Here is a 25763-nt window from a genome sequence, read left to right as displayed (position 1 = left end):
AGTCTAATGACTGGGGAATATTCTGAGGTAGTAGTGTTACTGAAGATAAGTAACTTGTTCTTTAACTCTAACATGAGGTAGACTCAAACATATTGTAGCAGATGAATAGCTAAAAGGGGCTAAAACTACAAGAAGGGTTCTATCAAAAAGAAAAGCAAAGTCATCACATAGACCCTGATAATGAGTTGGATGGTACTGGGTCAATTCTACTGAACGGTACAATGGCATGTGATTTTATTTCCATTCTTGTACAGTAAAATCACCCAGTACCTTGCAATTAGGAGTCAGCTCTGTTGAATGAGGAATTACCACCTGGGGGTGATTTTTCTGGCCAGAAAAGAACATGGCTTCCCCTATTGTAAGTGTTTCACCCACATGCATTTACCAACTGCTCCAAGGATGGCTACAGCATCCTAAGGAAGGACCGGCCCTCCCTTCCCAGCGTGGGACTTGCCATCGTACAAAAGCCCTCACTACGCATCATGGCCAACACGGAGGGGCACTGCACCGCAATGGAACATCTTCAATTACTGATCCACACCGATCACAACTCCTCCATCTGCTGGATCCTAGTCTGCAGACCGCCTGGTCCCAGCCCAGCATTCATCAACGCACTGTAGACATCGCCACCCCCCTGGCCCTGGAGTCCCCCGACTACCTCCTTCTTGGCGACCTGAATTTCCACCTTGAGGAGCGCAACAACCACCTCCCTACTAGACAATCTCGCCACCCTCGACCTCCAGCAACCGATCACCACACTCACGCATGCCGCAGGACACACACTGAACCCCATCTTTACCTCAAGCAACTGGATTACCCTCAAAATCATCACCACCACGGACTGGACAGGCCACCACTGCCTACACTTCACCATCACTGCACCCAGCAGCCGCACCCATGCCCCCAAGGCCCTCTGAAGAAAATGGAATGAATTTGCTAACGAGCAACTCACCATGACACTCGCCAAATCACCCCGCCTCCCTCTGATGATGCACCGCAACACGCAACCTCAACTCCTGGATCACCGAATGCACCGACGCCCTAGCCCCCGTCCGTTTAAAATCGGCCAAGCACATCCCAAAGAAAGCCAACTGGTTCACCACGAACTCCTAGAATCCCAGGGCACCTGCAGACACCGAAAGAAGAAATGGAGAGACAGCCAAATCAGCGAAGACCTTGCGTCCTTCAGAGCTGCCACCACCATCCACCATCAACACATAAAGAACGCAAAACAAAACACACTCTGGGAACGCATCAACTCCTCCCACACAACACAAAGGAACTCTTCATGTTTATCAATGAATTCACCAATCACCCCTCCGAAGCCACCAGCATCCCCCCGTCGCAAGACCTCTGCGACAGACTCGCCACCTTCTTCCATTGCAAGATCAAGGACATTTACAATAGTTTCCTCCCAGAGAACCAGCCCATCGTCAGAACGGACGACTATCCCACCCTCCAGAACCCACCCAAACCATCCTCATCTGGTACACTCTCACCACTAAAGAAACAGAAAGCATCATGATCAGCACTCACTCCGCAGCCCCCACAGACCCCTGCCCCCACCACATCTAAATCAGAGCCAGCACATTCTTTTGCCCCCGAGCTTCATAAGACTATGAACTGCTCCATCAACACTGCCACTTTCCCTGAACACTCGAAACAGGCAGAGGTACGCCCTCACCTGACGAAACCCTCTGCTGACCCATCAGAGCTAAAGAATTTCCACCCCATCTCGCTGTTGCCCAGCCTGGCCAAAGAACTGGAAAAGGCAATCAACTCACAGCTGCGGCAATTCATTGAGGAGAACAACTTACTGGCACCTCCCTGTCCGGATTCCACAGCAACCACAGCACAGAGACAGCTCTTCTTGCAACCACCGATGACATCCGCACACTCCTAGACTGCGGCTGCATCACAACACTCATACACCTCTACCTCTCAGCAGCCTTTGACACAGTCTCCCACATCACCTTATGCATCATACTCCACGACACAGGAATCTGCAGAAAAGCCCTGCAATGGATCCACTTCCTCATCTCCAGAAGAACACAGAGAGTCAGGCTCCCACCATACACATCCAAACCTACAGAAGTCAGCTGCGGAGCTCCTCAGGGATCGCCCATGAGCCCAACACTCTTGAACATATGCATGGCCCCACTTGCAGCCATCGTAAGAGGCCACGGAATGAACATTGTGTCATACGCCAATGACACACAACTCATCATATCCCTCACTGAAAACCCGGACAAAGCCAAGAAGAACTTCCACACAGGAATGGAAGCCGTCACCGCCTGCATAAGAGAGAGCTGCCTCTAGCTCAACTCAGCTAAGACCGAACTCATAATCTTCGGAAACTCCACCTCAGCCTGGGACGTCTCCTGGTGGCCCACATCTCTCAGCGCTCCGACGAACCACGCCCGCAACCTAGGAATCATCCTCACTTCCTCCCTATCAATGACCCAACAGGTAAGCACGGTCGCCTCCTCCTGCTGGCACACCCTCCGCCAACTCCGAAAGATCTTCAAATGGATCCCAGTAAACTGCCACAGGACAGTCACCCACGCCTTAGTCACAAACAAGCTCGATTACAGCAATGCACTCTACGCCGGCACCACACCAAAAATCATCAGAAAGCTACAATTCATCCAAAACATCGCTGCCAGACTCGTCCTGAACCTCCCCCGCCAGGAACATATCTCCCAAAACTTGAGTGCCCTCCACTGGCTCCCGGTGGAGAAACGAATCATCTTCAAGCTACTCACCCACACTTACAAAGCCATTCACAACATCGGACCGGCCTACCTAAATCACTGCGCCTCCTTCCACAACCCCGGCAGACCCCTCCGCTCCACCCAGCAAGCAGTGGCCACCATCCCACGCATACAGAAAACTATCGCCGGAGGAAGGTCCTTCACCTACCTCGCAGCAAAGAGCTGGAACAACCTACCCCTGCACCTCAGACAAAGCCCATCGCTCACAATCTTTAGGAAGAACCTCAAGACATGGCTGTTTGGATGAGGCTCTGTCTGTCCCCTTGCCTCCACCCCGCTCCCCCCATCCCCAGGGCCTCGAGGCCCTCACAGGTGAGTAGTTGTACTCTACAAAAACTGATTGATTGAAATGCATATGGGGTCTGTGTGTTGGGAAGGGTGCATGGGCTGGTGGTGGTGGGTGGAGTGGGGGTGGGATGGTTTTTTTTTTAGCAAGGGAAAGCATTGTATGCAGCACAATTTTAGAAGAAAAGCGACACAAGACTTGGCTTCTGCTACGCCTTAAGTTTTGTGTGATTTTTCAGGCTGGAAAAAACAGATGAGGTTTTGTAGCTGCATCAACACATTTATTCCTAAGTAGATGAAAGTTGATGAAGACAGCTCGTTTAAAGGACAACATTTGTGCTGGTGTCAACGTTAAGTCATTCTGATCCTGTTCCCTTTTACCACATATATTTTTAAAGAGCAAGTAATCAAGAATTTCATAAAGATCCAATGACTCCAGCATTTGTTGCGGACTGCAACCTAAACCAATTCACCCCTGAATTGATGAAAAAATATATTTTGTGTCTGCTTTAAGTTCGTACCTGTATTTATAAGAATGTTCCTTTGGTATGTGTTGGACCTGACCATTTTTGCAGGGTCATCACCAAACATTTTGCCTACTTCCTTCTGTTTTTCTGACCCTCTTCAGTTGGCTCTCGGACTCTCTGCACATTATCTCTTTTGACCAGTGCTAAAGTGCATGTGCTCTTCCTTCTAAACTTCGTATGACTCTCTTACATCTGATGGCACCTTTATTTTACCTGCACGTCCCTTGTATAGTGGTATCCCTTATGCCCAGGGCCTGTAAATTAAATGCTACTAGTGGGACTGCAGTGTAGCTTGTGCCACCCACTGAAGTATCCTTTCAAACCTGTTTCAGGCCTGTCATTGAAGAGCCTGCATGTGCAGTTTACTGACACATTGATTTGGCATCTAAATTTACTTGCCAGGCCTGGAACTCCACTTTTACTACATATAGGTCATCCCTAAGGTGGGCCCTAAGTAGCCGTATTGGCAGGGTGCTGTGTAGGTAAAAGGTAGAACATCCGCCTTCATTGTGTGACATGTCCTGGTAGTAACAATTTAGTTTCTCAATGCTGTGAGTGCTGTCCCTCTCATAGGTTTGCATCAGTAATGTCTAAGTGGTATTTTCTGATCTATGAGGCTGGTGTGGCCATGTTTTCTATTTTTGGAATGGTAATGAGAAATCCTGCTTATTAGTATAGGTGGATTTTTCATTACGATTGTGGAAATGCCACTTTTAGAAAGTAAACAAACACAAATGATGGTTGGAATGTGGAACCAATCAAACATTCACCCCCAGTCACAGATCTGGTTTTAATCCATCAGTTCTTTTGCTCACCATGCCACCCCAGTTTGGACCCAGGCATATGCAAATCAGTCTTGAACCTGTTCCCCATGGGAACAGTCCAGCCCGAACTGCCAGGCCAGGACCTCCCTAGACCGGAAACAAGCATCCTGGGACCGGTTTCAGGGTATCACCCTTCATCAGCCACGCTAGGTTAAATCCAGTGGCATAGCGAGCCCGGGACCTACGTCTGGGCATACCTGGTGCACTAAGGACGACAAAAGCAACCAAACACAAAGAATGCTTGTTTCTGGTCCAGAGAGGACTTGGCCTGGCTGTTCGGGCTGGACTGTTCCCATGGGGAACAGGGTCAAGACTGATTTGCATAAGGCTGGATCCAAACAGGAATGGCAAGGCAAGGAAAAAAAACTGATGGATTAAACCCAGATCTGAGACTGGGGGTGAATGTTTGATTTGCTCTGCATTCCGTCCATCATCTGTTGTTTTTGCATTTGTTGCCCCAAGTGAGAAGGGTATGCCCAGACGTGGGTCCCATGCTTGCTATGCCACCGGATTCAAGCTAGCTTGGCAGATGAAGGGTGATAACCTGAAACCGGTCCTAGGATGCTTGTTTCTGGACTAGGGAGGACCTGGCCTGGCAGTTCGGGCTGGACTGTTGTAGTAAAGTACCCTCTTTTTGGCATGTTACCCCCAATTTCTGCCTAATGTCAGTGTGTATGACTGAGGCACTGGAGTCCTGCTAACCAGGACCCCAGTGCTTATGCTCTCTCTCCTCTCAATTTTGTCACTGCCAGCTGGTAACCCAGTATTTTATCCCAAATTGGGATACTGGTCACCCCTTCTAAGTCCCTAGTATATTGTACTTAGGTACCCAGGGCATTGGGGTTCCAGGCAATCCCTATAGGCTGCACCATTACGTTTGCCACCCATAGGGAGCCCATTCAAAGGTTTCTGCAGGACTGCTATTGCACCCTTTCACTGCCATTTTCACTGCACCAGGTCACTTATAAGTCACCTATATGTCAGGCCTTCCCACCGTGAGGGCTGGGTGCAAAGTACTTGTGTGTGAAGGCACCCCAGCACTTGCAGAAGTGCTCCTACGTTGTCCAGGACCATTGTCCTGGACTTTGTGAGTGCAGGGACACCATTTTACATGTGCACTGGACATAGGTCAATACCTATGTCCAGTTTCACAATGGTAACTCCGAATATGGCCATGTAAGGTGCCTAACATCTGGTAATTGTACCCCAATACTGAATCTAATATTGGTTGTACAATTCCATGCATGCTGGGGGCTCCACAGTGGACCCCAAGTACTGCCATACCAGCCTTCTGAGGTTTTCCAGGCAGCCCCCTCTGCTGCCACCTCACAGATAGGTTTCTGCCCTCCTGTTGCTTGAGCAGCTCAAGCCCAGGAAGGCAGAACAAAACATTTCCTTTGGGAGAGGGGTGTTATACTTTCTCCCTTTGGAAATAGGTGTTACAGGTATGGGAGTGGTAGACTCCCAGAGCCTCTGGAAATGCTTTGAAGGGCACAGATGGTGCCCTCCCTGCATAATCCAGTCTACAACAGTTCAGGAACCCCCAGTCCCTGCCCTGGCGTGAAACTGGACAAAGGAAAGGGGAGTGACTGCTCCTCTGACCATCACCACCCCAGGAATGGTGCCCAGAGCCCCTCCAGAGTGTCCCTGAGTTTTGCCAGCTTGGATCCCAAGGTGATGGGGCACTCTGGGGGCATCTGAGGGGCCAGTGTCAGCAGGTGATGTCAGAGCCCTCCCCTGATAGGTGCTTACCTGTGAAGCTGACCAATCCCCCTTTCAGGGCTATTTGGGGTCTCTCCTCTGGGTGTTTCTTCAGATTCGGATTGCATGACTCCAGCAGGAATCCTCTGCATCCTTTACTTCACGTTCTACTGATGAAACTGCATCTGGACCCTCCAGGAACTCTACAAACTGCAACAAAGAAGTAAAGACGACTTCTGCAACATTGTATCTTCAGCTCTTGCCAGCAACTGCAACTGTTTCTAGGTCGTACATCCTGTGAGGACTGCCTGTCTTCCGCCTGCACCAGAAGAACAAAGTAATGTCCCTTGAAGTGAAGGAGTTGTGTCCCTGCTTCAGCAGCGATGAACGGTGGCATGGGTCCCTTCTCCTGACAAAGTGCATGGATCCAGCAACACTGGTGGTGGACTGACGTTGTTCCGACAGTCCTAAGGTCCAGCTGTCCAGCTTTGGTGGAGGTAAGAACTTGCCTCCCACGCAATACAGTACTGCGTGATTTGCAGTTGCCAAGGCTTGTATGCAACCTTCCATGAAGTTCTTTGTGCACAGCACAGCTCTGGCCCCCAGCACTCCTTCCTGCAACGCACAGCTTCCTCAGTGGTTCTCCGGCAGGGTGGGATCCCTTTGTGTCGTGCTGCGTGGGCCTCCGTTTGCACCTTCTTTGTCCCGTGCTGTGGGACTTTTGTGCGCGCTGCCTGGTCTTCTGAGGGCTCTCTGAGTTGCTGAGAGCCTCCTCTATGTCCCCCTCCTGGGTAGAGGCCAACAGGTCCCTCCTGGTCCCGGGCAGCACCGTTTTCCGCTAACCACGAGTTTTGTATGTGCCATGGCTTCTTGGCGGAATCCAGCAACGCAAACCAGACTGCAATCTTCCATCCGGCATGGGACATTCCCTGCACCAACCATGAACCCGTATCTGTCTTCTTGGGTGCAGTACTGACTGTTCTTCTACACTGCTGGTTCTTCTTTTGCTCCTTCATCTGGGTTAGCTGGGGCTCCTGTTGTCCTTGGACTCTTCTGTGCTTCTTAGACTTGGTCCCCTTCTTCCACAGGTCTTCAGGTACAGGAATCCATTGTTTGTGTCTTGCAGTCTCTTCTGGTTCTTGCATAATCTTCTATCACATGTCTTGTGTTTTCTAGGAAACTTACTGTGATTGACTCCTGCTTTCCTGGGCTCTGCGGTGGGTTCTATTACTTACCTTTGGTGTCTACACACTACACTTGCCTAGGTGGGAAACCGACTTTCGCATTTCACTATTTTAGTATATGGTTTGTGTTCCCCCCAGGCCCATTGCTATCTATTGTGATTTTCACTATTTGCACTGTTTTCTTACTGGTTTTACAACTATTACTGCATTCTAGTGTATATACTGTGTGTAGGAAGTTGGCTCTGTATATACTATTTCAAAGTAAGAAATAGTGTGCACAGAGTCCAAGGGTTCCCCTTAGAGGTAAGATAGTGGCAAAAGTAGATAATTCTAATGCTCTGATTTGTGGTAGTGTGGTCGAGCAGTAGGCTTATCAAAGGGTAGTGTTAAGCATTTGTTGTACACACAGACAATAAATGAGGAACACACACTCAAATACTTACTCCAGGCCAATAGGTTTTTATATTGAAAAATATATTTTCTTAGTTTATTTTAAGAACCACAGGTTCGAGATTTACATTAAACACTTTAAATGTAAGGTACTTCACTTAGATACTTTAGGAACTTTGAATAAAAGCAATATCATATACAGTCTTTGTAAAAATGGCAATAAGCTATTTTCAAAGTGGACACTGCATAAATCAACAGTTCCTGGGGAGGTAAGTAAAGGTTAGATTAGGAGGTAAGTAAAACACTTACAAGTCTCAGTCTTGGGGCATAGGCAGCCCACCGTTGAGGGTTCAAGGCAACCCCAAAGTTACCACACCAGCAGATCACAGGTGCAGAGGTCAAAGAGGTGCCCTAAACACATAGGCGCCTGTTGAGAAGAGGGGTGATCCGGTTCCAGTCTGCCAGCAGGTAAGTACCTGCGTCCTCGGGGGCAGACCAGGGGAGTTTTGTAGAGCACTAGGGGGGACACAAGTAGGCACACAAAACACATCCTCAGCGGCACAGGGGGGGCCGGGTGCAGTGTGCAAAGCAGGCATCGGGTTTCAGGTAGGAAACAATGGAGGGACCCAGGGGTCACTCTAGCAGGTGCAGGCAGGCACGGGGGTTTCGCGGGACAGCCACCACCTGGGCTAGGCTGAGGGTCGCCTGGGGTCACTCCTGCGTTGAAGTTCGGTTCCTTCAGGTCCTGGGGGCAGCTGGTGCAGTGTTGGTTCCAGGCATCGGGTCCCTTATTACAGGCAGTCGCGGTCAGGTGGAGCCTCTGGATTCTCTCTGCAGGCATCGCTGTGGGGGGCTCAGGGGGGTCGTCTCTGATTACTCACAGGCTCACAGTCGCCGGGGAGTCCTCCCTGAGGTGTTGGTTCTTTGAATCTTGAGCCGGGGGCGTCGGGTGCAGAGTGTGAAGTCTCACACTTCCGGCGGGAAACGTGCAGTCTTTGAAAGTTGCTTCTTTGTTGCAAAGAAGTAGCTGGTTTTGAACAGGGCCACTGTTCATGGGAGTTTCTTGGTCCTTTAGTCCAGGGCAGTACTCTGAGGCTTCAGATGTCGCTGGTCCCTGTCGGATGCGTCGCTGGAGCAGGTTTTCAAAGTTGGAGGCAGGCCGGTAGGGCTGGGGCCAAAGCAGTTGTCGTCTTCATCCTTCTCTGCAGGCTTGTAGGTCAGCAGTCCTTCTTGTTTCTTTAGGTTGCAGGAATCTGATTTCCTGGGATCTGGGGAGCCCCTAAATACTGAATTTAGGGGTGTGTTTAGGTCTGGGAGGGCAGTAGCCAATGGCTACTGTCCTTGAGGGTGGCTACACCCTCTTTGTGCCTCCTCCCAGTGGGGAGGGGGGCACATCCCTAATCCTATTGGGGGAAGCCTCCAAACTCAAGATGGAGAATTTCTCAAGTCAGGGGTCACCTCAGCTCAGGACACCTTAGGGGCTGTCCTGACTGGTGTGTGACTCCTCCTTGTTTTTCTCATTATCTCCTCCAGCCTTGCCACCAAAAGTGGGGGCAGTGGCCGGAGGGGCGGGCATCTCCACTAGCTGGGAGGCCCTGGGACGCTGTAACAAAAGGGGTGAGCCTTTGAGGCTCATCGCCAGGTGTTACAGTTCCTGCAGGGGGAGGTGAGAAGCACCTCCACCCAGTACATGCTTTGTTCCTGGCCACAGAGTGACAAAGGCACTCCCCATGTGGCCAGCAACATGTCTGGTGTGTGGCAGGCTGGCAGAAACTGCCCAGCCTACAATAGAAGTTGGGTTGGTATTCAGGGGGCATCTCTAAGTTGCCCTCTGGGTGTATGTTACAATAAATTGCACACTGGCATCAGTGTGCATTTATTGTGCTGAGAAGTTTGATACCAAACTTCCCAGTTTTCAGTGTAGCCATTACGGAACTGTGGAGTTCGTGTTTGACAAACTCCCAGACCATATACTCTTATGGCTACCCTGCACTTACAATGTCTAAGGTTTTGCTTAGACACTGTAGGGGCATAGTGCTCATGTACATATGCCCTCACCTCTGGTATAGTGCACCCTGCCTTAAGGCTGTAAGGCCTGCTGGAGGGTTGACTTACCTATGCCACAGGCAGTGTGAGGTTGGCATGGCACTCTGAGGGGAGTGCCATGTCGACTTAGTCATTTTCTCCCCACCAGCACACACGAGCTCTGAGGCAGTGTGCATGTCCTGAGTGAGGGGTCCCCAGGGTGTCATAAGTCATGCTGCAGCCCTTAGAGACCTTCCCTAGCATCAGGGCCCTTGGTACCCAGCGTACCAGTTACAAGGTACTTACCTGAGTGCCATGGTTGTGCCAATTGTGGAGACAAATGTACAGTTTAGGGAAAGAACACTGGTGCTGGGGCCTGGTTAGCAGGGTCCCAGCACACTTTCAAATCATAACTTAGCATCAGCAAAGGCAAAAAGTTAGGGGTAACCATGCCAAGGAGGCATTTCCTTACACTGTGTATATTACTTACCTCCTGAAGGTGTATAGTCTATAAGGTATTTTTGGCAGTTGTGTCACCAAAATAAAGTACCTTTATTTTTGTAATACTGAGTATTTTCTTTCATGTGTGTAAGTACTGTGTGACTACAGTGGCATTGCACGAGCTTTGCATGTCTCCTAGATAAGCCTTGGCTGCTCAGCTACAGCTACCGCTAGACAGCCTGGTTTCTAGACGCTGACTACATTTCACTAATAAGGGATAACTGGTCCTGGTATAAGGTGTAAGTACTTTTGGTACCCACTACAAACTAGGCAAGCCTCCTACAACTGTTCCCATGGGGAACAGGATCACGACTGATTTGCATAAGGCTGGATCCAAACTGGAATGGCATGGAAAGCAAAAAAAATGATGGATTAAACCCAGATCTGAGACTGGGGTGAATGTTTGATTTGCTCTGCATTCCGTCAATCATCTGTTTTTACTTTTAGAAAGTGGGCATTTCACTGTGCTTATGACTCTTGTGCTTTGTAGCCTGATTCCAATCCACTTCTGGGGTAGAGTGACAGCTGGGCTTGGTGCTCCCTTTCCAGACAGTCATTATACAGGGAGGGTCCAGGTGTAACAGGTTTACATCTGCATACTGAATTGTCTTCCTGGGATGGGAGATGGGGAGGTGGGACGCACTTACCTTTGTATAGGCTTTGTCCTACCCTCACACAAAGGGCATGTTTACCCTCTAGTGATGTCTGACACCAGGGCTGGGATTGAAGGGGTGTGTTGTGCACTTCTAAAGGTGCTTTGAAGGGCCACCTGAGATCAAAGACAAAATTTGTATAAGTACAGGGGTTGTTCCCCATGTTTTTAGACACGGTGTGAATTTGACACTAAATGCTGCTAGAAGGACTTGTCAGGAACTGCCATTGAACTGACTTCTTGTTGTGCTGACCAGTGCCCTGCTGAGCCACAAGAAGGACTGTTACTTTGCCTACAAGGAACCTAATGTGCTGGCAGGTGACTGTTACTTTCCTCCTGTGTGCCCCTAGTGATCCTCCAGGGCCCAGCGTGCAGTTACTGAGGTGCATTGGCTGCCTGCCCCTGGCCCTGCTGTCATAGCGCTTGGAAAGTGCTGAACTTTCTTTTTTTGGAGTGCCACTCTAGGCTGTAGGAGTTGCATTGGGTGGGGGTGAGGGCCGAAGCTGCCGCCCTAAACCAGAGGGCCCAAAATTTAGTGTATCTGGGTGCTTGTTGCAGGAGTACCATAGTCCTCATAAGTGAGGGTGGCCGCAGAAGCCATTCGGTTTTCTACATGTGGGGGACCTAGCATGGTCTCCCTGCCGGCGTGGGCAGTAGGTCTGCCCCCATCTCCTTGTGGCATACTTGTGGGAGGCAGGAGGACATTGATTACACAGATAACAGAACGGAGTGGCGACCCTCGATGGAGGTCCCCGATCCTGCTGTAATCATTTGAAAAGTACCCCATTTACTGTAATAGGAGTGCAGGAGCTCCCCTACTGGATAGGGTGTTCTTCATTACCACCCATCATGCAGTAGGGGCGCTGGAGCTCCTGTGTGGCCAGGGGCAATTTTTTCTCTGCCCTGCTAGATACTAGAGTTGTAGGTGCACTGGACCTATGGGGTTGCAATAGTAATTCCAGGTATTACGGACGAAGTGTGGCTCATTATCTGCTGCATTGTTGTGCTCTGAGGTTGAGGTGTATACAAATATTGTTTCAGGAAATCCTGTGCTATGCACTGTAGATTATTTTATGAGGTTTTCTTTGCCCTGAAATCTGAAACTTACAGATTTACCTTATTTGCATTCATGAGAAGAATGGTCTGACCACAACGTGCTTGGCAAAGCATTACTGATCTATGTTGTTTTGGTCTATGTTGTTGTGCAATACAGTTTATTTTATATAACTTGTTGTAGAGTTCCTTTTGTGGTGTATTTATTGTGTCACTAGGTTGTGCAAATTCTTTACACATTGCCTCTGGGATAAGCCTGACTGCTCGGGCCAAAGCTACCAAGGGGGTGAGCAGGAGTTATCTTAGGTGTGTAGCTCCCTTGCCCTGACTAAAGTGATGGTTACCGCCTGGCTTAGGTACCTACCCTAGCCAACCAGGAAGACAATTTTTTAAAGGGCAGTGATGAAAGTAAAATTTTAAATAGTTTAAAGCATTAATCATCTTACCTACATTCAGGCCAATGACCATCTATGAGCCATCTGCTTCCTACAAATGACGATAAAGTCAGCCACCCACTGTTTCAGTACTTAAACATTTTCAGTATTCCATGTTGCCCTCAGCTCTGACTTTGGCTCAGCTGGCCCCTACTTCCTTCTAAGTGCCTATGTGTTTATGCATTCCTTTGGTATCATTGTATACATGCCTTGACAGTGTAATCCAATAAGTTCTTGTTTTCTTGGCAGCCAGACCCAGCAGAGTCTCAAGATGCGCAAGATATCAAAATCAAGGGTGACGGCGAGGGTCCTGAAACTGACCCTGTGGGTTCTTGTGTTCTCTCTGATACAACAGCTGTTGCTACTATAGATTTCACTGAACTTTCATCCAGCATGGACCAGCAGCAAGTGCTTGCCAGGTTAGTAATTTAATGAGAGATAACTTTGTTTAGCCATAGTTTGATGTTTGCAGGGCATTCTGGCTAACATTAAGTGCTGTATTTCGTTCAAGCCACAACTTCCTGAAGTCTCATGGGTCTCTTGGTTTGAAAAATATCAAGGTTTGATGGAGATCCCTAAGTGCTGGCTGACCCGAGCCCAAATACCGGTGTGGCAATTTCCTTGGATTTCTCTGGTTCTGTAGTTTCGAACAATGACTACAGTAAAATGCTTTTACTCCTAAAAACTTCACTTGCATTGTCAGAGTTGTGGCCTATTCTTGGTCTGCATGGTTTGCCTGCTCAAAAATGCAGACTACTGTTTTTGTGAGTGCACATAAATGCCTCTTTTTTACAAGTTCACGCTTTTTGACTCTGAGAGTGCACTGAGTCCTGCTAACAAGCCCTCAGTGCCAGTGTTTAAACCCTATACAAATTACATGTTAAATCTGACACACACAATTGACAACTTATAAGGTATAAAATTAATCCTGACATTAAATGTGGCCTGATGGCCAGGTTAAAATTAATATCACTTGTAAACATAGGCAACCTTTAGAAAGTTGTCACTCTGTGCTCTACTCGTCCAGAAGCCTCACAAAGGCACAAACAGACAGCTTTCTGACTGTGAGGCTCAGGAACAAGGGCAGCGCCGCAGCAGTGAGGTGTCACATCCTCTGCCAGGATGGGCATTCTTGGGGTGTTGGAAATGGCCCTTTCTGCAGGGTCACCCCAAAACCCCAGCACATTTTGCCTTCCTCCTCCTACTTATTTGTGGATTCTTGCTAGTTAGCCTTAGGAATCTATGCACTTTACCACTGATAATCAGTGCTTAAGTGCTTGTGCTCTCTCCCTCAAACATGATTTAATTGGTCTATACTCAATTAGCATATTTAATATACTTGCAAGTCCCTTGTAGAATGGTATACCATATACTTAGGGCCTGTAAATTAAAGGCTACCAGTGGGCCTGCTGCACTTATTGTGCCACCTGATTAAGTAGCCCTCTAAAACATGACCCAAGCTTGCCATTGCAGCCTGAATGCATTGTCATGCTGCCATATCAACTTAGCATTTAAACCCCCTTGTCAAGCCTTAAACCCCCTTTTATTATATATGTCACCTCTAAGGTAGGCCGTAGGACTGGGTGCTATGTAATTAAAAGGCAGGAAATTGTACTTTTACGTTTTACATGTCCTGATAGCAAAAAACTCCCAAATGTGTTTTTCACTACTGTGAGGCCTACCCCTCCCATAGGATAACAGTGGAGATTCTTTATTACATTTAATTAGCTGTAATTCCTAAATGAGATGAAGTAGATATGGCAAGTTTGGCACCTATGAACTTGTAATGATAAACCCTCTTTAATGGTAAAGTCAAAATCATCATTAGAAGTTTGAAAATGCCACTTCTAGAAAGTTGTCCTTTTTCTGCCCTCTGTTCCTGCAGCATGTCTTAGGTCACATGACTGGGTGTAACTGACAGTTGAGACTTTGTGAATTCACCCCAGACAGTTACACAAACGTGGGATCAGCAGAGCTTGAATGGCCTTTCCACAGGCAGGATAAGGGGCAGACCTATGCACAGCCCCACTTGCACCTGAATAGACTGTGCCCCGTCTCTTCAGAATAGGCTTAAATACGCTGTATTGTCAGTGCAGCCAGCTAGGAGTCAGGGCAAGGGAGACGGGAAACTCTCAGATTTTCAAAGAACCTTTTCAGAAACTTCTCCCACTTTCTATGAGCAGGGCACCAGAGTATAAAAATAGGGCTCTCAGACCCATTCTTTAGTTCACTACTGGGTCTGCGGAAGGAGTCTGAGAGGACTGCTTGGTGCTTTGACGTGCTGTGCACTTTACCAGTCTTCTGCTGTACCTGGAAGGACTGCTTTGCTGCCTGGAGCCTGCCTGGAGCCTGCCTTGAACCCTCAGAGATCAACCCTTCTATTGATCCCTGCATCTTCATGTGCACCCAGAACTTCCAGAAGTGATTCCAAGGGCTAGTTTACTGGCCTACTGTTCAGTGCCACAGGGACATAACAAGTTCCCACCATTTGAACCTGCACCTGGACCCAGCTTGAGTGAGTCTTGAACCCCCAAATTGTCTCCACCCACTACCGAAACCGTAGTTGTGGTGCTAAAGATGCCCAGATGGCCCATTTCCAAAACTGAGGACTCAAAAAAAATTTGGTCTAAAAAGTGCTTTAAGAACCAGAAGAAGACCGGGACCAACCTGCTTGCCTATTCGTCCTAGGTGCATTGCCATTGAATTGACTTCACAGCGTCTCCAACTAAGTTGTTTTCCACAGCAGCACGTCTAGTTCAGTGGTCCATCACCAAAAGGGTATCTAACCTTGTGGAACTGTCTTTGGCTACAGCCTTCTGCTTTGTCCTCCCTGAATTTCAACTTGCATCTCGATGACTGAGTCCGAACATAAAAATCTTCACTGTGACTTCGCTCCACAACTATCCGACGATGACGCTCCCTCCTCAGACAGTCCTGCAGCCTTGCCCTGCTGAATTTCTACCTTCTCAGAGACTTTTTCTTCAAAAAATATCTAAATCTAAAGGTAAGCGCTCACCAATCCACTTCATGTATCCCACGCTCCAACGCAGTGAGCCTTAACTTTTGACTATTCTCTGGTCTAGCACAACCAAATGTCTGCGGTTCGCGCTTTTTGCTTTTAAGAGCTATTTCGAACCTTCAACTTTCAAAATTCATAACTGTGGTTCTACTGATTGGATTTTAGTTGTTTTGGTGTCAAATAGTTTATTAAAATTAACTCTGTTTTTCTAAATTGGTTTGGTATTTTCATTGTGTTGTGTTTTCACTTTATTACTGTTTGTGTGCAGCATAAATACTTTACACATTGACTCTAAGTTAAGCCTGAATGCTTTTTATGCCAAGCACAGGTTAATTTGGTGATGTTTTTGTGGTTCACCCTGCAAGGGAGTGTGGCTGTTGCTTGACCAGGTCATGCACCCAAGTCAACCAACACCCCAATTTCTCACAGAGGGTTAGTCCGGAGTTGAGCTTCAAAGAGGAAGTCACCTTTGATGGGCCGCCTGGCCCAACCACTCTTAGCGGAATACCTTTTGTTCCAATAGGCAGCATGAAGACAGGGTCAGAGTGGTGGAAAATCACCCCAAAAAACGCTTTTACTATGGACATGTAACCCTTAAGTAGCCACACACCTAGGGTGGATTGCCAAGTTCCTGACAGCCAAGTAAGGTTCATACCATGCTCAAAGGGGCAAGAATATGGCATACTGGGATAGCCAAATGCCATACATCGTCGGAACTTCATCAATAGGTAGAAGGGGACCCAGTAGCCTATTGGCTATGACCACATGGTCCCCTCAGGGCACTTTCCCGGGATAATTGTAGCACCCCTGGCTCCCTGACCCTCAGATCACGCTGGAGTTGGAGAGAGGGCCAAGGAGGACTGCTCAACTGCCCTTGGACCCGCACTAAGAGACCCTGCACACTCAGAAGATCTGCACCTGCTGCACTTTGGGCTAGGAAAGTTTGAACTCTGCCTATGGCTCCTGGTTCAGGATAAAGTTGATTCCCGAAATCCAACAACAGCAGTGACTCCAAGGATCAGTTGGCTGAACTCCTGGAACCAGCTTCAGGGACGTAAGAACTGAAAGAGCCCGAACTGTCAAGTTAGTAACCACGAAGACGCGTTGCCACTACCAGTCACCGGGCACCCAAAAGGACAAAGTTGAGACAGCCAAAACCTGCACCAATGTTTGCTGAGCCTGGGAGTGCTATCCAGGATGGGATTTGTTGTACCCAAGGGTATTAGCCCCCACCAACAGATTTTGCTCCAACCATGGTGCAGAATGACCAGTAGTTGGGCATAGGGTGACCCACTAATGCAACGTAGATGCCATCGATGGACCCCTATCTCTGTGGCCAAGTTCACGTCACTTCGCCCATGGACCAGGAAACACTCAAGAGGCACCCCATAAACCACATCACAACCGTAGCATCCTTTTGACATCTTTTTGCCTGCATCCCTCAGCATCTGAACCACTCCTTAGATAGCTATGGTGGTTGTCCTATAAAGTTTGGATCTTTTCTTAAAAATGTTCTGGTGACCAGATAACTGTCCAAAGTATCCTTTTCTGGCCCTCTAGACCTCTGTCCTGCCAGATGTGGTCACCCAATTTAGGTCAGAGTTGCAAATTAACTTTTACGAACTTTTCAAACGTTTCCAAACTTTTTGTTGGCCAAGGCTTGTTTGCAGTTGATACAAAAGTTATTTATTACTTCTAAAATCTGTATCTCCGGAACGCTCTGGTGATTTGTGATACTTTAGGTTTCTACAAATTCAGAATAATATGCTCTATTTTTATAAATTGGTGTCTTGTTTCTTTCATGTCGTGTGATTTTCTTATTCTGATGTATTCAACTACCTGTGGATTCCTCACCTTATGAATTCTCCCAATGCACCAACATTCAACAGAAATGTTTTCTTCCCAGCTCTCTACATCCACGAGAACGTCACAATTGCCCGACTCCCACGTGACTCCGTCTGACATCATCGTGGCAATAAGAGGTCCTCATTGGCGCGCTGACGTCAGTTCCCTTTTTTCCATGCCTTCGAAGCATAACGTTTTTTTTCTAGCTCTTGGGAGTTACTGTTACCGAAGGTGTTTGATTGTAGGTTACCATGTCTCCTCCTCAGAAATCCGGATTCAAGCCATGTCGGGAGTGCGGGGGCGCATGTCGGTGATGGACCCGCACAATGACTGCCTGTGGTGCTTGAGTTCTGAGCACGATGTAGAGGAGTGTGGTTCATGCCAGAGGATGAATCCAAAGGCAAGAGCGGGAGGCCAAACTCATTTTGCCAAGGCGAAGAAGAAGGAGAAGCATAGGAATCATCGCAGGTCTTCTTCCAGAAAATCCTCGAGGTCGCACAAGAAACGGCATCAGCATGATTCCTGGTGTCGTTGGGATAGAGGTCGGTCCCGATCGAGGTCTCCATCAAGTCGGCGTCGTGCGACGTGGGAGGTTAGTCCAACAGCTACTCCATCACCACGGAGTCCTCAGGCTTCTCCGGCACCTTTAGTCTTTGAGGTGGTTGAGCCTCAGGAGAGTCCTCGCTTTTCGCCTGGAGCGCAATCGGACATTCCGGATCGAGCGCCACAGAAGGAACAGGGGTATCCAGCTTTCCCGGCTCCGTGTGCGGACCCAGCGGCATTTTACCTTTTCAATAGGCGCTCCGGCTCCATCTAGACCAGTGCTGTTTATGCCCTTTTGGCCTGCGAAGGGTGTTGGGCCGGCGCTGATACCGTTGGTGTCGCCCGGAAGACCTTCGACGCCGGTGACATCACCTGTGAGACCAATGGTGCCGATGACGTCGCCCCATACTCATTTGCCGCTGGTGAAGCGGGCCTGTGTGCCCTCGGCGCCGATGGATTCGGTTCCGCCGTCAGATGGATCAGTAGAGCGGGGTATGTCGCCTGGTCCACGTCAGCCGAAATCTTCGACGTCGGTTAATTCCATGTCGATGCTGAGAATAGAGGCCAGGTTAAGGTCAAGGAGAAAGGCTCTCAGACTTTTAGAGGAGCGAGAGTATCAGAGGCAACTCCTGGTGGAAGGAGAAATTGCCGAGCATCTGGGAGACTATCAGGGTTTGGACTCAGCAACTGGACTAGATATTTCCCCAGAGTGGGATCTAGCCTCTCCTGGGGAATTTACAGAGGAGGCAGCCTCTTTTCATTCTGTGGCAAGGAAGGGGGCAGATTTTCTGGACCTCCCACTACCATCTGAAGAGGTCAAGACTAATATTTTAACTGAAGTCCTCCATCCTGCTACAGCTGCAGCAGAGCCACTTCTGCCCTTTAACAATGCTCTTATGGAGCCTATTCTGGAAGTTTGGAAGAAGCCTATGTCTTTGTCTGCTGTTAGCAGATCGGTTGCAAGGAGGTATGGAGTGCCTCCGGGGGACCTGGGTTTCCTGTTGAAACATCCGACTTTGGAGAGTGTGGTGGTACAGGCTTCATGCTCATCTCATTCGGCTCCTGGTTCCTTCCCTGGCATGCCTTCAGACAGGAAATCCAAGAGGATGGAGCAGTCTGCCAAAAAGAGCTTTTCTTCATGTAGCATGGCCCTCAAATCTGCCAGTGCGACTTTGTTTTGGGCAGATATATACATGCTCTGATGGACGCAGCCAAGGCTGTGCTACTGGATCTGCCTTTGGAGATGCAGGAACTCCTGTCGGATGCTCAGGCTGCTGCTATGCAAGTTATTCAGTCGGGTCTGGAGACTACAGACTCTGTGGCCAGAGCGATGGGCACTTCCATTGTCACCAGAATACATGCGTGGTTGAGGTCTTCTCGGTTCTCGACGGATGTCCAGACGACCCTCTTGGACCTGCCTTTTGATGGGGACAAATTGTTTGGGGCTAAATCTGACTCCGCATTAGTGTGCTTTAAAGAGAGTAGTGCTACTGCCAAGTCTTTGGGCCTGCAGGCTTCCACCGCCACCTCATTCATATCCTTTAGAACGAGGAGCTTCCTTTCGTAGGAGACCCAAACCAGTAGGCCAGCAATCTTCAAGTCTGCCCCATAGAGCCTATAGAGGGTGGGGTAGAGTTAGAGCAAAAGGGGCCACCCAGCAGCACCCTGCCTCTTCCTCTTTCCCTGGGGGGTGCAGCAAGGAAAGCAGCCTTAGTTCTCTGCCCATTATGTCTCATGTTTCTCGTGTAGGGGGAAGGTTATTTAATTTTCTCCGCGGATGGGAGTTAATCACATCGGACTCCTGGGTCCTCAATTTTGTGGGGAAAGGTCATGCCCTTCCTTTTCGGGAGTTTCCCACTCCTATCCCTCCCCGCCCATCCTTTTGCACAAAAGACCATCCCCTGTTGTTACAGCAAGAAGTTCCAGTCCTTTTATCAAAAGGTGCAGTGGAGTTGGTTCCAGAGCAAAAAAGGGGTCAGGGTTGTTATTCAAGATATTTCCTGATCCCCAAGAAGGATGGTCGTTTGAGGCCTATCCTTGACTTGAGGGTTTTGAATTGGTTCCTCAAACAGGATAAATTCAAAATGCTGACCCTAGCACAGGTGCTTCAGGCGTTGAACAAAGAGGATTGGATGGTGTCAGTCGACTTGCAGGATGCTTACATTCATATCCCTATTCTCAAGTCGCACAGGAAGTATCTCCGGTTTGTGGTGGGGTCGCAACACTACCAGTTTGCGGTCCTTCCGTTTGGTCTTACTTCCACACCTTGAGTCTTCACGAAGGTGATGGCAGTGGTTGCAGCAAGTCTCAGAAGGAAGAGAATAGTGGTATTACCTTACCTGGACGATTGGTGGATCAATGCCAATTTTCCAGAGCTCGTGTTGCATCACCTGTGGATGACAACCCAGTTGTTGTTCAATCTGGGCTTCTCAATAAACATGCCCAAATCTCACCTGGAGCCCTCTCAGCACCTCCTGTTCATAGGGGCAGTACTGTACACAAGTTGAATCAGGCCTTTCCTCCGCCTCATTGGATTCTGGACATTCAGGGGCTGATTCCAAAGTTTCGAAATGGAGCGGTTGTTCCAGTCCTCAAGGTCCTACGCCTGCTCAGTCTGTTCGCTTCTTGCATTCTGTTGGTCACTCATGCATGCTGGCATATGAGGGCTCTTCAGTGGTGCCTCCGCAGGCAGTGGTTTCAGCACAAAGGGGAACTCGTGGAGTCGATAACGATCTCCAGAGACACTGCAGCGGACCTGCAATGCTGGGGTGTGGACAGCAACCTCTCCCAAGGAAGCTGTTTTCACTGCCGCCTCCAGTGGCCACTGTTATAACTGATGCCTCCACTCTGGGGTGGGGAGCTCATCCGGGGGACCTGGAGGTCAAAGGTCGTTGGTCTATAGTGGAACAGATGTTTCATATCAATCTGTTGGAAATGCGGGCTGTACGCCTGGCTCTCAAGACTTCCTCCCGTCCCTTTGCAGTCAGTCGGTCCAGGTCCTGATGGACAACACTACTGCGATGTGGTATATAAACAAGCAGGGAGGAGTAGGGTTGTACCTTCTCTGCAGAGAGGCTCTGCGGCTCTGGTCCCGAGCTCAGAACCAATGGATTTGCTTAGTAGCAAACCATCTGGCCGGAGTTCTGAATGTGTGTGCGGACAGTCTCCGTCGGCGTTTCTCAGCTGATCATGAGTGGCGGCTCCATCCAGACCTGATCCGTTACATCTTCCAGCTGTGGGGGTTTCCTCGGGTAGACCTGTTTGCCACTTGTGAGAACGCGAACTGCCTGTCATTCTGCAGCCTCCTGTATCTGGTACAAGGAGCGTTGGGGACGTGTTTCAGATGTCCTGGAGCGGTGAGTTGCTTTACGCGTTCCCCCCCGTACCCTTGATTCCTCGGGTTCTGAGGAAGATTCACTAAGACCGGGCCCAAGTCATCTTAATAGCTCCGGATTGGCCGAGAAGGGTGTGGTACACAGACCTTCTCCAACTCTCACTGTGCCCTCCGCTCCGTCTCCCTCACAGTGCAGACCTCCTCTCACAGTCGCACAGGCAGGTTCTACACCCCACTTCCACAGCCTGCACCTTCATGCCTGGAGATTGAACGGGGCAATCTGAGTTCCTTTTCTCTCCCGCCAGAAGTGGTGGACGGTATTTTATCGGCCAGGCGACACTCCACCAAGTCTATCTATGCTGGCAGATGGGCAAAATTTGTTGATTGGTGTGGAGAGAAGCAAAGTGATCCCTTACGAGCTCATTTGTCGGATATTTTATTGTTTGCATTGTCCTTGGCGCAGAAGAGTTGTGCAGGTGTGACTGTCCAGAGCTATTTATCGGCACTGTGCCTTCCTGACCAACCTTCCTTGTTTAAGTCCCCTATAGTTGTAAGGTTCTTAAAAGGACTAACTAATAGGTTTCCTCCCACTCCTTTTGCTATGCCTCAGTGGGATTTGAATTTGGTTCTCACTTTCCTGATGGGTTCACCGTTTGAACCTTTGCATTCTTGCCCGTTAAGGCTTTTGGTTTTGAAGACAGTGTTCCTCACAGCCACCACGTCTGCTAGGCGTGTGAGTGAGCTTCAGGCTCTTAGTGTTAAACCCCCTTTCACATTTTTTCATGCAGACAAGGTGGTGCTGAGAACCAGGTTGGCTTTCCTACCAAAGGTAGTTACTCCCTTTCATATGGCGCAATCCATCACACTCTCGTCCTTTTACCCTCCTCCCCATCCATCGAAAGAGGAGGAGAGACTGCATCAGCTTGACCCAAGGAGGGCTTTAAGCTTTTATATTGAAAGGACCAGGAGGAAAGGCAAGGCCGTCCATAAGAGAACGCTGTCCAGGTCGGTCATTCTTTGTATTCAAATCTGTTATTCTTTGGCAAAGAAGGATCCTCCTGTTGGAATTAGGGCCCATTCCACCAGGGCTAAGTCTGCCACTTCAGCCTTGGCCAGAGGTGTTCCAGTGGCTGACATTTGTAAGGCCTCAACTTGGGCTTCCCTCCACGCTTTCGCTAAGCATTATTGCTTGGGCGCGGAGGTTAGTAGGGATGGCCATTTTGCACGGTCGGTGCTGCAAGATTTATTGGTGTGACCACTCAGGCACCCACCTCCGAGTGCGTACTGCTTTGGGACTCTATTCATAAGGTGAGGAATCCACAGGTAGTTGTATCCATCAGAAGAACAAGTTACTTACCTTCGGTAACACTCTTTCTGGTGGATACACTAGCTACCTGTTCATTCCTCACAGTACCACCCGCCTCCCCGTTGCCTGTCTGGTCATACCAAGTTTTCAAGTTTTCTTTGGGTGAATATATATGTGTATATATATATATATATATATATATATATATATATATATATATATATATATATATATATATTCATCAAAAGAATTCCGACTTATCGAGGCTCACTTGCGGCGGTCTTGATATGGGATCGGGAATCCCATTAATATTTGATCAAATTTTCTCACCCACTAGGACAAGAAATCAAGACACAAAACGGACTGTTCCAAAAATATATTGAAAGAAAAAATGGTCCTCCTCCCAACGTGTTTCAGCCGTAGCCTTGTTCATGGATGGGGGAATACTACATACAACATATATAAATACAAATACATAGACATAGAAAAAGTACTTAAACCACCATACAGATATATATCCAAATGCAATAGTGAGCGCCATCTTGTAACGGTTACATAGGCCATAATATCTCAAAAAATATATCCATGTCATAATTTAACTAACTTTAAATATATACAGATACTTCAAATTGTATATTCAATTACTCAATTATCAACTATGTAACCTTATATACTGTACTTGACATATCCTATTATATTTCATGCCTCTGTCAAAATTAGATACAGTAAGACCACAAACACCCCCAAAAAGAAACTTTATATCAAAATATATAATAAAACCAATCATATTTACAAAAATAATACATAAATATCAAAGAAAACTCAAAAGAAAATCAGAAAATCCAGTAAATAATCATTTAACTACCAAGATGGGTATTCATCTCTTCACTTAAATTTAACCCATTAGGAAACAAAGTCATGAATTTGATGATGTATTTTGATTCAAGAACCCGTAACATTTTCTGTCTATCACCACCTCGTGAGTTAAGTCTGATCTGGTCACAGACCAAGTATGTGAGTTGTTTTTCATCACCTTGATGTACTTCATGAAAGTGTCGTGCTACAGGGTAACTACGATCAAAGTTACGTATGGCTCTTACATGTTCCAACATTCTCTTTTTTGCCTTATGGATCGTACTGCCCACATATATTTTGTCACATGGACATCGTAAGCAGTACACACAGAAAACTGTGTTACATGTAAAGAAATCCTTGATGGCATATTCACCTTGACCAGCGCCCCATATTACATTTTTGCAGTCGTTACTGTATCTGGATGCTTTACATTGATGACAACAATAGAACCCTGAGATTCCAGATCTCCCACTCTCAGGTTTAATGCTACTAAGCACCATATTGGGGCTGAGGTTATCTCTAAGCGACCTACCCTTACGAAAAGTTAGTGCAGGACTATTTCACACAAACTCCTGTAAATCCGGGTCTGTTTGAAGAATATGCCAACTTTTGGTAAGTGCTCGCCTCAAATTGAATGTTTGATTGGAGTAGGTCGTAATAAACCTAATCTTCTCATCAGGTGTATTGTGTTGTTGTATACGATATAGTACTTCTGATATTACTACTACCCTCAACTTTCTTTACAGCTTGCCGAATAGTATTATCGCTATATCCTCTTTCACTGAATCTTGCACACATGATCCTGCGTTCCTGCTGATACTTCTTATCAGTACTGCATATTCGTCTTGCTCTCAGGAGTTCACCATATGGTATACTCCTGATCAAGTTGGGAGGATGAGCACTCTTAGCGTTTAACAAACTGTTGCCTGCTGTTTTTTTCCTATATAGCCTAGTCTGTACCAAATTATTTTCAACATTCACTTCAACATCTAGGAACTGGATAGATGTGCTGCTATGCTGCTCACTCAGCTTAAGGTAGTATTGATTATCATTTAAAGTTGTCACATACTAAGTGCCGAATCCACATCACCTCTCCAGATGATGAAAATGTCGTCTATATATTGGCACCATAACACCACATTATCATCATAGTTGGCTATATTGGAGGATACCTGTTACTCCCACCAACCCATAAATAGGTTTGCGTAGCTCTGGGCAAAGCATGTACCCATCGCAGTTCCCTGGATCTGCTTGTATATTTGATCATCAAATAGAAAAAAATTATTGGTAAGACAGTACCATATCATGTCACAAATCATTTCAGTGTGCATGAGGTACGATAAAGATCTTGCTCTCAGATAGTGTCTGACTTCTTTAAGGCCCAGTTCATGTTGTATACAATTATATAAGCTGGTTACATCTAAGGTCAGAAATAGAAAATCTTCCTCCCAACCCAGACCATCCATCATCCTTATAAATTGTGTGGTATCCTTCACATAGGAAGGTAAACATTCCACAAAAGGTCTGAGAAAGAAGTCAATATATCGTGAGGTATTTTCCAACAATGAACCAATTGCTGACACAATTGGTCTACCAGGAGGATTTTGTTTGTCTTTATGCAATTTAGGCAAGAGATATAATACTGAGATTCTCGGATGATCGCATTTTCGAAAAATATATTCATCCCATTCCAATAGACCTCTATCTCTCCAATCAACTAGTTTCCCATGATATTGAGACTAGAGACTAGACATTTTCAACTCCGCCTGATTGGCATATACATAACAATTATGATCACTCAACTGGCGTATTCCTTCCCCCAAATATTGCATCTTACTGAGAACAACTACATTGCCCCCTTTGTCAGATTCCCGGATGACAATATCTGGGTCTTTCCTTAAGCTGTCCAGAGCCATTTTTTGTTTTTTAGAAAGATTGTCATATTCAACATTTGTAGAACCATATCTCATCTTCTTAAATTGGCTTATCATATCTTTCTCAAATACTTGAATGGCTTCACTCTGAATAGCTGGCAAGAAAATAGATTTCGGTCTAAATGGACTAGGACATGACAGCTCTGTCTCTATACCCACATTAAGTAGATTTACATATGGATCATCATGCGCATTACTACCATCATCTAACACAGATAGTGTATGTAACAAATCAATATCCGAGCTGCATAGTTTACTAATGTTATCAGTTCTTTCCAAACAGGTTTCAACCATTACTTTATTTTTGTACCATTTTTTCAATTTTAGTTTTCGTGTAAAGTGAAAAAGATCAATCCGGGTCTGTACATAATCAAAATTATTAGTGGGACAGAAAGACAGGCCTAAGGCTAGGAGACTTTCCTCCTCATTGGTTAGCATTCTATTGGACAGGTTGACTACAATCATTGTGGAACTCTGCGTGCTCTTGTAGTCATTCCTGTTGTTATAGGAGCTTCTTTTCTTTCTTCGTGCCTTCACTGCACGGTTCCTCTTCCTCTGCCTCTCTGTCCCCGTCCTC

The 25763-nt window shown here is 47.4% G+C and overlaps 1 protein-coding gene across 1 annotated transcript in view; it reads left to right on the top strand.

Moving 5' to 3' along the window:
* The window catches only part of LOC138275894 (kinesin-like protein KIF17), a 1877333-nt gene that overhangs the window by 1623421 nt on the left and 228149 nt on the right, over window positions 1-25763 (top strand). Inside the window, exon 18 of the mRNA XM_069219138.1 lies at window positions 12753-12769. Coding sequence (XP_069075239.1) covers window positions 12753-12769 — 17 coding nt within the window. The remainder of the gene's footprint in view (window positions 1-12752; window positions 12770-25763) is intronic.

This window comes from Pleurodeles waltl, chromosome 2_2 (assembly GCF_031143425.1).
Source record: "Pleurodeles waltl isolate 20211129_DDA chromosome 2_2, aPleWal1.hap1.20221129, whole genome shotgun sequence".
Lineage (NCBI taxonomy): Eukaryota > Metazoa > Chordata > Amphibia > Caudata > Salamandridae > Pleurodeles > Pleurodeles waltl.
The sequence above is the reverse complement of the archived record's forward strand: the minus strand, read 5'-3'. Positions and strand labels throughout refer to the sequence as shown.